Source organism: Arachis duranensis, chromosome 4 (genome assembly GCF_000817695.3).
Source record: "Arachis duranensis cultivar V14167 chromosome 4, aradu.V14167.gnm2.J7QH, whole genome shotgun sequence".
NCBI classification, from domain to species: domain Eukaryota; kingdom Viridiplantae; phylum Streptophyta; class Magnoliopsida; order Fabales; family Fabaceae; genus Arachis; species Arachis duranensis.
Window position 1 is genome coordinate 24,305,122 of NC_029775.3, and position 12,537 is coordinate 24,317,658.

The window sequence follows — 12,537 nt, forward strand, 5'->3', positions numbered from 1 at the left end:
ATAAAATAATTCCGTTAACTGTTGCATAAAAAAAAAATTAAATTAAGGTAGAGTAAGTCACTTTCTTTAATTTCATCTTATCCTGGGTTCCATAAAATATAAGGTGAACATCTGTATTATTTTATCTCTTCCCTTGCCAATTGACATTACATTTTATAACGAGATATCAATCATCTAAAGAATTTCTAAACATAACCATACTTCATCTCTTACCTCGCATTGGTATTGCAATCTCCCAACTCCCAAGTTCAGTCATCTGATGGCTACAGTCTTTAACTAAAGTACCAACGCATTGAATAAATTCGTAATTCTAGCATCATTGGCTAATCCATTTCATTAATTAATCCTCCTGTAACAGCTTAGCAGAAAAATCCATATTGGTATGCAGTGCTTGACCAGATTACAAGCTCGAGTTATACATATAGTAACTCAATCCAAAACTGGAATTATCTATTAGTACTCAAGTTAATGCCTAAAGAGAAATGCACTGCTGGGAGGGGTATACTGTAGTGCACTCGGGAAGAACCAAAACAAGAGAAACTATCACCTAGGCAAAATTTCAAAAAAAAAATCAAGGGAGCTAAAAGAAAGAAAAAAAAAGTGAAATAGACCGCTACTTGTTCAAACGGTTTGCTTTATCACTCATCTTCATCCTAGCTAATATTTTCTCTTGGTCTACTAGTGGCTGGCCTGACTCAAATTTCCAACCCTAATCTATGAGCTAGTTCATCCATCATCTTATTGACTGCTTCGAATCCTTCTCTCCATCTATTTGACACCTTGAAATTGTGAACAATATTTTTCAAGTCTACAAGAGTGCTTCCAGGTATTACCCCTAGCCTATCCTTCGCCAGCTTTTTCACCATGGAAACATTTTCCCGTTGATCAGCCACAACATAAATGACAAGGAGGAACTGGTAACAGGCAAGGTTCTTCGGATCCAGGTCAATCATCAGTTTTGCAATTCGCTCACCCAAGTCCACATCTCTTTTGAAATGGCAGAAACCGAGCAAATTTGCCCATAGTAATGACTCATATGACATATCTCCATCAAATTTTATGATGTTCCTCAGGAATTCTTCTGCCTCATCAACTAGCCCTACGTTCGCCAGAAGATTCGCCATGCACCAAAAATGAGCAAAATTGGGCTTCACATTGAACACATCAGTCATTTGCTTGAAGTAAAACCTGCCCGCAGTCAACTTCTCTGCACGAGCGCAGGCACACAAAATGCCAATGAAGGTTACTTCGTCAGGGGATAACCTAGCTAGACTTCTGTCTGCACTTATAATCTTATCAAGTTCAACCTCATGCTTCATCTTCTCCATACCAACCATTAAATCAAATAGGTTTAGTCCATCTTCGGGATTTCCACGAATGCAGTGCCCCAAGATCATCGCATTCCAGGAAACCAAATTCCTGTTTGCCATCCTCTCAAACACTACATGTGCTACATCCACCCTCTTGCATTTGCAGTACATGTCGATCAAAGCCGTATCAATAATCAAGCTCAACCTTGCTAACGTCCTAATGATGCTCGCATGAACTGATCTTCCTTCCTTGAGTCTAGCTGACCGGCCACAAGCCGTAATCACAGATACCATAGTCCTAGCATTACCCTTCAATCCCAACCTACCCATCTCCCGGAACAACTTCAAGGCAAAGCCAGGGTTCCTAGCCTTCAAATGGCCAGCAATCATAACATTCCAAGTAATCAAATTCCTCTCGGGCATTTCATCAAAGAGTGCATATGCAGCATTCAATTCACCAACCGTTACATATCCATCAATGATCGAGTTCCACGAAACCAAATCCCTGCTCAACATTGTGTCAAACACTACCCTAGCAACTCCAACATCACCGCAGCACCCATACATGTGAATCAAAGAGTTCTGAACCGGTAGCACCCCATCAACCCCATTCTTCAGGGCTTGACCGTGGCACTTCCTCCCAGATTGAAGGCAACCCATCTTGGCACAGGAACCAATGAGGGGCACAAAGGTGTAGCTGTTGGGAAAGAAACCACTTTGCAAAGAATTAAAGAGAAAAGCAAGAGCTTGATGAGGAACGTGGCTGTTAGAATAAGCCTGGATCATTGTGTTGACGCAAAACGTGTCTAAGGTGTTGTTGAAGTGATGGAAGATTAAAAGGGTGTAAGCGACGTCACATAGGTGTGAGGCGCGACTCAGAAGGGTGCGTGCAATGTGAGGGTTGCGGAGTAGGGCGGTGGTGGTAAGGAGTGCCTGAATTTGGAGGAGGTGGCGGGTGGTGTGGCACGCACTCTGGAGGATCGCGTGGAAGGCATTGAAGGGGGAGAGAGTGGTTGTGGTTGTGTCCTTGCCATCTTCTTCCTCGAGTATCTTCCCATCTTGTGGAACCAAGCAAGGGATCCCGTTTTTTATCTAAAATAAAACGGAATATGCGGATGATTAGAGAGTGAAGTGATGAAAGCTATGATTGAGAAAGGAAAGCGAGGTAGAAGTGAACTGACAGGAAAGGAAACGGGAATGGCATTACTGATTAGGGAATTGGTTTCCTGGTAGTACCTCAAGGGATGCTTCGAGAGAGAACAAACCAAAACCGCCGAGAGCCTCTTCCCCACTGGACCCATCGCCTCTTTGCTTATTCTTGCCATTCTCCTCTCTCTTTCTCTCTCTCTCTTTCTCTCTCTGTCATATCGTTTTCATCAAAGTTGCGAGAACCGGACCAATCAATGAACTGGTAGAGTAACTGGTTCAACGGTTCAGAGGTTAAACCGGTTTAACTAAATATAAAATAAAATTATAAAATTATTAAAAATTCAATATACAAATTTCAAATATTCAAATTCCACGATTTCTAAACTAATAAAATTTAAAATTTTGTACTTTTACATAGTAATTTGTTCATATTTTATCATTAAAAATTCATAAAATAAAAAATTATTAAATAACTTTTAAGTTCTAATAAAGTAATCACTAATCAAGTAATCATCACATTAGCAACAAAAATTTAGAATAAAAAAAATTCAACAATAATTTCTAATAATCAAATAATAAAAAACAATGAAAAACACAAACTTATACATAAACTCAAACCATCAACAACAAAATTCAGAATCACAACAAATTTTAACGACAGACTTTTAAGTAAGTATTCAATAGCAAAAACAGAATCCAAAAACAGAGAAAACTAAGCATAAAAAGCCAAGAAAATCCAAAAACAAAAATTAATCCAAACTCGATATCCAAACTAACTTCAAAATCGTATCAGCAACAACCCTTAAATGAGAATACAAAATTAACAAAATTACAACAACATTCAAATCAACCATAAACCCCAAACTCAACTCCATCAACAAAATTAACTCAGCAACAAAATTCAACAGAATATTCAAATCAATTATCAACCATTATTTCAAAAAACCACTTGTAATCTATAGAGTATTTCTGGGTGTGGAACCTTTGAAGCTTCTTCCTCAGTTTCAGAGTTACAATTTTCTATCTTCCAAAAATAATGGCTACACTTTCTCTCAGAAAATCAGCAACAACACAAATTGAAGTAGCAGTGCTTACCGGCATCGAGGGAGGAAGGGAAGTGACGGCGAGGGAGGAAGGATGTGACCTCGGACAGAGAGAAAAGGGGCTCGAAGACAGAGGCTTGACGAGAGGACAGAGACGACGATTTCAGGGCCGCCGACGACAACGATGGAGACTGCGACGCCAATAGCTCCGAGCACGACTTCTAGCGACGTCAAGGAGAAGACGAGAGCCGAGACAGAGGAGACGAGCGGCAACGCGAGAAGCGTTGCGACGAGCTTGAGCAGTAGAGACAGCGACTGGAGCAGATGCGACGGCGGCGGGGAGACAGCGGTGGATGTGGTTCGGCAATGGAGAAGGCGGCGGGTGAGAAAGGGGGTTAGGGTTGGGATGGGTCCTCAGCAAGGTTCTGAAAACCAGACCGGTCATCGAACCGTTCTAGTCACTGGTTCACTGGTTTACTGGTCTAACCGGTTCAACCGTGGTCTAACCGAAAAAACCGTTTTATAATAAAATAATAAATAAATTATAAATAAATACTCTAAAACATAATTATAGTGTAACATAAATTTTAATGTCTTCCAAATATAAAGTACTACATCAACCAAAATCTAATTTAACATTTGATTTCATAATTATTAACAATATCATTCAATATGTCACTATTGAACTCGTTAAGATAGTCACCAAAAACCAAAAAAAAAAAAAATTCATTGAATTAACCAAATCAATAACAAATATTCAATCATCTACTCATAGCTAAGCTCAGCATCATAGCATGATAAATCAGCAACAGCCAATAATGTAACCAGAAATTTCCAGTCTCAAGGGCAAGATACCAAATTATCATTGAATCAGAAGGCAAAGAACTCTTGTTGTTAATGTTGTTATTGATTTCATCCAATCTTGATCTCATCCATGAAAAGGGCCAATGAAGGGTGACAAGCCTCATCAAGCTCCTAAGGCTTGCCATTCTTGGGGTTGCCAACATTCCTCTGAGGTAACATGCCATTTTCACTCCCTATAAGCTACTGAACATAAGAAACATTCTCCACCTTCAAGTTTCAGTTTGGCATATCCCATCTATCTATCTATCTAACTTATAAGTTATAACAAAATTTTCAGCCAAATTTTAACAAAGTTTCAGCACATTCTTAATGAAGAGTAATAAACTCTTCCAAATCTTTCTGATGTTAAGCATATTAGAAAAATAAATCCAACTTTCAGGAGCCAGTAACAAAATCATGAAATTTGAACAACATCAAACACAGACCAAAATGATAATCAGAAAAATCAATGTCTAATCTTATTATTTATAAACATATTCAAAAAGGACGGGCACTCACAAATTTAGCATGATTTTGAAGTAGAACAAGAATGAGGGCAGATGAAATCAGTGGTAACAAGATGGTAAGGCACGACAGAAACAGCAACAGAGGTAGCAGCACTGCACTGTCAGTTCAAAAAGAGACTAAAGAGAGACTAAACAGCACCAGACCACACTAACAGTAGCTCTCAAAGGATAAACCCAATAAAAAACACCATTACCAACAGCACAAGAGACTAAACAGAGCCAAGAATCAAGAACAATCACCATCCAGCAACAAACATTACAAAACAGAGCACAAAGTAACCACACTAAACCAGCATAAAATCAGCAGCAGTTCAACAAAAATTTCAGAAATTAAAAAAAAAACAGCAGCAGCACAAAATTTCAATAATGATTTGGATTCCAACTTTCCATTAATCCATTCCCAATTTCACATTCAGAAATCACTCAACAGAGCATAAAAGGAAGAACCGAAGAAGTGAAAGCAGTGCCACTAACCTTCGACGCAGAGACGGACGGCGAGCGGCGACACGACGGCGAGCGGCGAGCGGCGACACGACGGCGAGCGGCGAGCGGCGACACGACGGCGAGCGGCGAGCGGCGACACGACGGCGAGCGGCGAGCGGCCGGGAGTGACATTTTTAATTTTTTTTTTTAAATTCAAAACGGCATCGTTTATACAGAACCGGACGGTTTCCGATCCGGTCCAACCGACCGGTTCTTGTTCAGTTCAATAATTTTCAAACAGTTTTTAAAAAAGCAGCGGTTATAAACAGTAGATCAGATCGTTTTTATCGTCGATTTTCGGTTGAACCGGTTTGACCGATTGATTCGGTCCGATTTTCAGAATTATGGTCCTCAAAGAGTGAGAGAGAAAAACCGGTAGGAGTGGGTTCTATGGGTTTTTTCTTTTATATAAAAATGCGAACGGTAACCCAAAAAAGGTCCGATTCTGTCGGTTCACCAATTAACTATCGGTTCATCCGATTTTTTATCGATTTTTGCAAGTCAGTATTAAATAACAACCGGATCAATTAGAGGACTAATTTTCGATTAACTTAGTTGAATCGGTCAATCCAATCTGATTTTCAGAACATTGATTTTCATTTTTCTAAATATTTTTTGCGTAACCAGCCGTTTACGAACAAAAAAAATGTTATGACTTTTTATGGTCCAATGATATTCTCTTTATTGGGTTTTGCTACCAAAGAGAGTTTTTTATCAAATCAAACTATTGTCTAGAATGAATCTACTTGATTTTTACATGTTCCGACAAAAAATAGTTTTTATACCATGAAAATAAATATTAGAGTTATAAGAGAAAAAAGGGAAAGAATTTAGAGAGGAGAGAGAAGGAAGAGAAAAGAAAGAAAGAAGAAAATAGTAAATCATTGGAGATGGTTTCAATCAAATTATTAGGTTATATATAATATACTTAAGAAATTATTTAGTCTATAATCTAACATTTAGCTGACTGAATTAGGTTGCATCTATAATTATTCTATTAATTTAAATATTAAAATTTAATTTTAATCTAGAATTTTCATAATAAAATATTTATAACTCTTTACATATTGTTATTGTTCCATTTTTATTTATGTTCTAAGAAAGTCAAATTAGGTCATGTAGTTATTTTTATTTGAAGTTCATAGTTAAAAATTATTAGATGATTTAAAATATTTGATTAAATTATCATTTAACAAGTTTTTAACTATCAACTTCATATGAAGATAATTGCACATAAGTCTTTGTTTTTAAATTAAATGTAATTATTCTATTTTATTTTCTTTATTAGTAGCACATAGATTACTTTAATATTAAGAAAATTTTAAGAGAGGATTTTATTAGTCATTTTTAATAATAATAAAAATTAGAAAAAAAATGTTGATAACGAATATTAAACATTTTTAATTTTTATTAGAAAAATGAATATAGACAACGACTTAGGTGTAATATTTAGAGAGGTTTATCCTCCCAAATTGTATTGTTTGGCTGAGTAGTGACCTGAACACGTCGGGAGAGTGAGGAGAAGAAGTTGAAGTTGTCGAGATGAGACTCTGGCTATTTATTTGGAGGTTGGCACAGACAATTTGACCATTCAATCGCCATTGACGAACATGCCTCTACTCTCTCCTCACTCTCCCAGTGTGTTCAAGTCACAACTAAGCCAAATAATATAATTCGGGTAGCCAAACCTCTCTAAATGATGCGCCTAATTCGTTGCCTATATTCATTTTTTAAATAAAAATTAAAAATATTTAATATTCATTATCAATATTTTTTTCTAATTTCTATTTATTATTAAAAATGACTCTAATAAAATTCTCTTTTAAAATTTTCTTGATATTAAAGCAATCTATTTGCTACTAATAAAGCAAATAAAATAGAATAATTACATTTAATTTAAAAGCGAAGACTTACGAGCAATTATCTTTATGCGAAGTTGATAGTTGAGAATTTGTTAGATGATAATTTAGTCAAAATTTTCAAATTATCTAATAATTGTTAACTATGAACTTCATATAAAGACAAACTACATGACCTAATTTGACATTAAACTTTAATAGAACATAAATAGAAATAGAACAATAACAATATGTAAAGAGTTATAAATATTTTATTATGAATATTCTAGATTAAAATTAAATTTTAATATTTAAATTAATAAAGTAATTATAGACGTAACCTAATTCAGTCAGCTAAATGTTACATTATTGACTAAATAATTTCTTAAGTATTTTATATATAATATAATAATTTGATTGAAACCATCTCAAGTAATCTACTATTATCTCCTTTGTTTCTTTTTTCTTTTTTTTCTCTCCTCTCTAAATTATTCCTTTTTTTCTGTTATAACTCTTGATATTTATTTTCATGGCATAAAGACTATTTTTTTTTGTCAGAATATGTAAAAATAAAGTAGATCCATTTTGGACAATAATTTACTATGATAGAAAGCTATTTTTGGTAGCAAAGCCCAATAAAGACAACATCATTGAACCCACAAAAAAGTTATGAACAGTCATAATATTATTTTTTGATCATAAATAGTCGGTTTATTTGACGCAAAAAATATTTGCAAAGAAAATTCTTAAGTGTTTACAAGGCACCAAAAAAACACATGCTCACTTATAGAAAATCAAATAGCCTTAAAGTGATTGGTTATTCAGATTCAGATTTTATTGGATGTATAGATTCAAGAAGGTCAATTTTTTGCTATGTCTTTATATTGGCTAGAGGAGCTATTTTATGAAACAAATACAAAAAAAGTTTATCATTGCTACTTCTACTATGGAGGCAGAATTTACGACATGCTTTGAAACCACAGTTCAAGCATTGTGGTTGTCGAATTTTATCTTAAGGCTTAGTATCATTGAAAGTATAGCTCAACCACTAAGGCTTTATTGCGATAATTTTGTAGCTATTTTTTTTCTAAGAATGACAAGTACTCTAAGGGTGCAAAACACATGAATTTAAAGTACTTGACAATTAAGAAAGAAGTACAGAAATAAAAAATATCTATTGAACCTTTTGGTACTGATATGATAATAGCGGATCCATTATCTAAGGAATTGCCACCCAAAATTTTTTCTGGTCATGTAATGCAGATAGGCATAATTGATAAGTCCTTGTTACCATAAAAGTATAATATGTATAGTATGTGTTGCTATTTGTTATAACACTTATGAATTTGATTAAAGTTACGTTTTTACTTATTTACTAGTTATCACGTTATGGAAGTTACATATTGAATTGAGTTGATTTTGTGATGCATGGAAGGAACCATGTCATTATTAGACATCTATCACCATGATTCAATTAATTCATTTCAAGTAAGGATGATGATGTGATTATTTCAATCTAAAATATTGTGCATTTATGGTTGTTGAATCTTCAAGTCATCACATGGATCAAGTGGGAGATTGTAAGTTATTTTATTAAAATAATAATGTGGTCCATGTAACTAATGAAACTAATTCTAATTAAAGTGAGTTAAATATGATGGCTGTTACTCAATGAAAGAAATAGAATTAGTGAGAGTTTTAAAATAATAAAAATAAAGGATATCTCTCTTCTCTCTCTCTTCAGTACTGAAAAATACAGAACTTATGATTTTTTAAAAGAGAGAGACATGACAGAAAAAGAAAATCTCTTTGACAAAATAATAGTTTTGATTTTTTCTGTGCCATCAACGAAAAAGTGCAAAGAAAAGAAGGAAGAGAGAGGAAAAACATATAGAAACATTAGAAGGTTGTCCAATAGCTTAGTTGATTAGAGCATTATGTGTCCAACTGTTGACGAATGAATTTTTGCCGGTATAGAATTTATCAAGTGATCAATCGTAGTATAGTCTAAACCGAAAATCAAATGAAAACAATCAACTTGAGTCACAAGTCCTAGCTTCACCTCATGGGAATCTAGCTTTAGTGCACTCCAAGTCAATTAGCAATCCCTAACTCTCAATCAACTATTGATACAACTATTCAATTTCTTCCAATGACCAAACCCTATGCCAAGTGTAAAAATTCTACTCCATAGCTAGTGTTGACATTTTATCAAACATGTGATGAGCAAAAAGAAAAGTCATAGTAAAATGAGAAGAAAGATAGAATTGAAAGTATTGCAACACAAGAATCTAACACCAAGCCTCAAAGAGTAGCAATGGAAAGCAAATCCTCAAAGAGTTAATGAAATTCAAAATTACAACATTAAATTCTAGATCTATGAGAGTTGATCAATTACAACTACTTGAATTTGGAGAAGAAAAATCTATGACATGAATAAAATGGAATGAGAATTGTAATGGATCTCACAAAAAATGATTGAAAATTCAGAAATTGGGTGAAGATGAACCCTAGTGAAAAGCTTGGAATCTTTTCCTCTTCTTCTCTCCCAAAAGTGAAAACTAACTCTCCTCCCAAAATATCCAAAATCTAGCAAAATGAACTAAGTGTGTTTTACCCTTTCTCCCTTGGTCTTCTTAAGCCTTTTCCCGCCAAGGCATTTCCTCAAAAGTGGGATTCTTAACTACCTCCATGCCTAAGTCACGTGACTTCTAAAAAAAAAACCACATTCGCAAATCGGCGCGCACGCGCAAGGTACGCGTACGCGCTGTTGAGGCGTCTTGTAATGTGCGCGGAGGCGTGATGTACGCGTGCGCGTCCATGAGGATCCTGGCTTAGCCGCTGCTCAAGCCGGCTCATGGCTTGGCTCTAAGTCTCGGCTTCACGTTGCTCTTATCCGCGCGGGCGCGCCAGGTGCGCGCACGCGCCCATGCGGAAATTTCCAAAGCTCAGTTCTCATGCTTCCTTCCTTTGCACCCGTCTTCCTTCTCTTTTCCTGTCCATTCCTACTCTATATCCTGGAACCACTTAGCGCACAAGTCACGGCATCGAATGGCATCAAGAGAAGATTAGAAATGTATCTATTTTAGTGCAAAATAAGCATGTTTTCATTCATGAGGCAAAACTAGGAAAGGAATGCAAACTCTTGTATTCTCATATAGAAAGTGTGTGGAATCATTGATAAAACCCCTGAAATCAGCACAAGATAAACCCTCAAAATGGGGTTTGTCAACCTCCCCACACTTAGATTCTAGCATGTCCTCATGCTTAGGGAAATGCAAAGAAACACAGAAGACCGAGGGGTCGCAAAAGTATAGGACTCATGAAATGCAACCTACTTATATGCATGCAACTATGACTAGTGTTGTTATCTACTTGGTTAGGAACAAATCAACTTTCTTATGACATATGCGAGCACATGGGACACGATGGTGGTCAATGCATGGGACTTGCCAATTTCTAAGCATCAAATGCAATATATACAACTTTGCGTGAGGAATGCTCGCGAGAGCCGGGAATCAAAGGATTGAGCATCGAACCCTCACCGGAAGTGTTTGCACTCTAGTCGCTCGGTGCTTGGGGTTGATTCACTCAGTTTGCCCCTAATCATGCTTTCTAAGATTTGTTTTTCTTCTGACAATCGACATATATTTCATGCATGCATACAAACATCATGAGGTCTTTTCTTTAGGTTGTAATGGGGCTAGGGTCAAGGTAGGATGCATATTTGGTTAAGTGAGTTTGAAATTTGAATCTTTAATAAGCTTAAACTTCCCACCTAACCTAGGACATTCCTATACAATTTCAAAGCTAACCTAACTACCCATTTTTCACTTTTTCACATACTCATGTATCCCTTTTCATTTCACAACACTCATGCATTGATTTTATTGAGCTACACTTTGCTTTGGGCCATTTTGTCCCCTTTTTATTTCTTTCTTTTTCTTCTTTCTTTTTTCTATTTTTTTCTTTTCCATATTATTTCTCTTTTCTTTTTTTTTCTTTTGTTTTTCTCATTTTTTTTCTATGTACAAGAACCTCAATGCATAAGGTTTTACATTTGATCAATACATGAGTATGTACCCAATTCCCAATATTTCCAATAATAATACAAAACTACCCTTTTATTCACCCAATGTCCCAACCTTCCCACACTTGAATGATACTCACACACTCTAGCCTAAGCTAACCAAAGATCCAAACAAGGGTATTTATTGTTTTTCGCTTTAAGGCTTGTAATGTGCTAAAATTAAGAACAAGTGGGTTAATCGTAGGCTCAAATTGGCTAACAAAGGAATATAAAAGGGTTGGCTATTTGGGTAAGTGAGCTAATGAAATGATGGCCTCAATCATATAAATGCATGTATACACAAAATAATGGACATAAAGAATCAAACAAATCAAAGATTGCAATCATAGAAGAGAATAATGCACACAAGAAGGGAAATAAATGGTTATAAGATGTAACCACACCATTAGGCTCAAATCTCACAAGCTTGTGTTCTTAACTCAACCCATGTTCCAAAATATAATTCTTCATGCAATTTTGGCATCGAAGCATTTAAAATTTGCAATGCCCCACGGTTGCCCCAAAGTATTGGTTTCCTAAGAAAGAATTTCATTGTTCCAACCAAGTAAACTTATCATGCGAATGGTGCCAACTAAAACCTAATCATGCAACCTATCCTAATTTATTCAGATTTATTTAGATGTTACCTACGGAGATCGGTCGGCCGACCTCCCCACACTGAAAACTTAGCACGGTCCTCCGTGCTATAGGTTAGGCGCAGTGGTTGGTTGAGCTTCGAGTGTCCCACATCTCCAATGTCATCGCTCTCTTCGCTTGAAGTTGCGGTGGATGTGGAAATGTCGGGCTCCTCCATAGGTGGTGTGACTACGCTTAGAAGCTTCTTCACATGAGCATATCGGCGTTGGTTACGCCTCTCATAACGGTCCAATTTCTTGTGAAGGTCCTCAAGGCGTTGGGCGGCCGATTTTTGTGATGTAGATGAAGTGGTAGTATTGCGAGTTGGTGTGGGTAGTCCAATGTCCTTGGTGGCTTCCGGAGGCTTGAGGCATCTCTTGGTCGGAATTATATCACCATCGACCGGAATTGAGGTTCTCCTATCTTTAGCCTCTCGGTTGACGCCGGCTTTTGCAACCAATTTGGTCACCAAAGCGGGGAATGGTAGATTTCCTTTGGCATGAATGCGCCCCATGGATTGGCGGATGGCAAGCAAAACGTTGACCGGTTTCTCGGTTAAGATGCACCATATCAATAAGGCCAACTCGGTGGTGATGGATGACCCATGTGTACTTGGGAGCACATAGTGAGCTAGAATTT

At 36.4% G+C, this 12,537-nt stretch overlaps 1 protein-coding gene across 5 annotated transcripts; it reads right to left on the reverse strand.

Moving 5' to 3' along the window:
• Positions 1–391: 391 nt before the first annotated feature.
• On the reverse strand, positions 392–5,418 carry LOC107483782 (pentatricopeptide repeat-containing protein At3g51320). Of its 5 annotated transcripts, XM_052260929.1 has the most exons (4): positions 5,347–5,418; positions 3,555–4,004; positions 2,492–2,730; positions 392–2,402 (listed from the first exon to the last, which is right to left on the reverse strand). In XM_052260929.1, the coding sequence occupies exons 3-4, from the start codon at positions 2,633–2,635 to the stop codon at positions 696–698; spliced, it is 1,851 nt and encodes a 616-aa protein (XP_052116889.1). In that variant the 5' UTR covers positions 2,636–2,730; positions 3,555–4,004; positions 5,347–5,418; the 3' UTR covers positions 392–695. The 5 variants fall into 5 exon arrangements, 4 of the variants coding, with proteins under 4 accessions (XP_052116889.1, XP_020995907.1, XP_020995912.1 ...); XM_021140248.2 differs by lacking the exon at positions 3,555–4,004; XM_021140253.2 differs by lacking the exon at positions 5,347–5,418 and having other exon boundaries at positions 2,492–2,718; positions 3,555–4,160.
• Positions 5,419–12,537: the final 7,119 nt, after the last annotated feature.

Coding starts and splice junctions, on each gene's coding strand:
- LOC107483782 (XM_021140248.2), bottom strand. CDS start 2,635: ATGGCAAGAATAAGCAAAGAGGCGATGGGTCCAGTGGGGAAGAGGCTC. Junction 2,403..2,491: donor CCATTCCCGTTTCCTTTCCT/GTCAGTTCACTT, acceptor GTTTTATTTTAG/ATAAAAAACGGGATCCCTTG.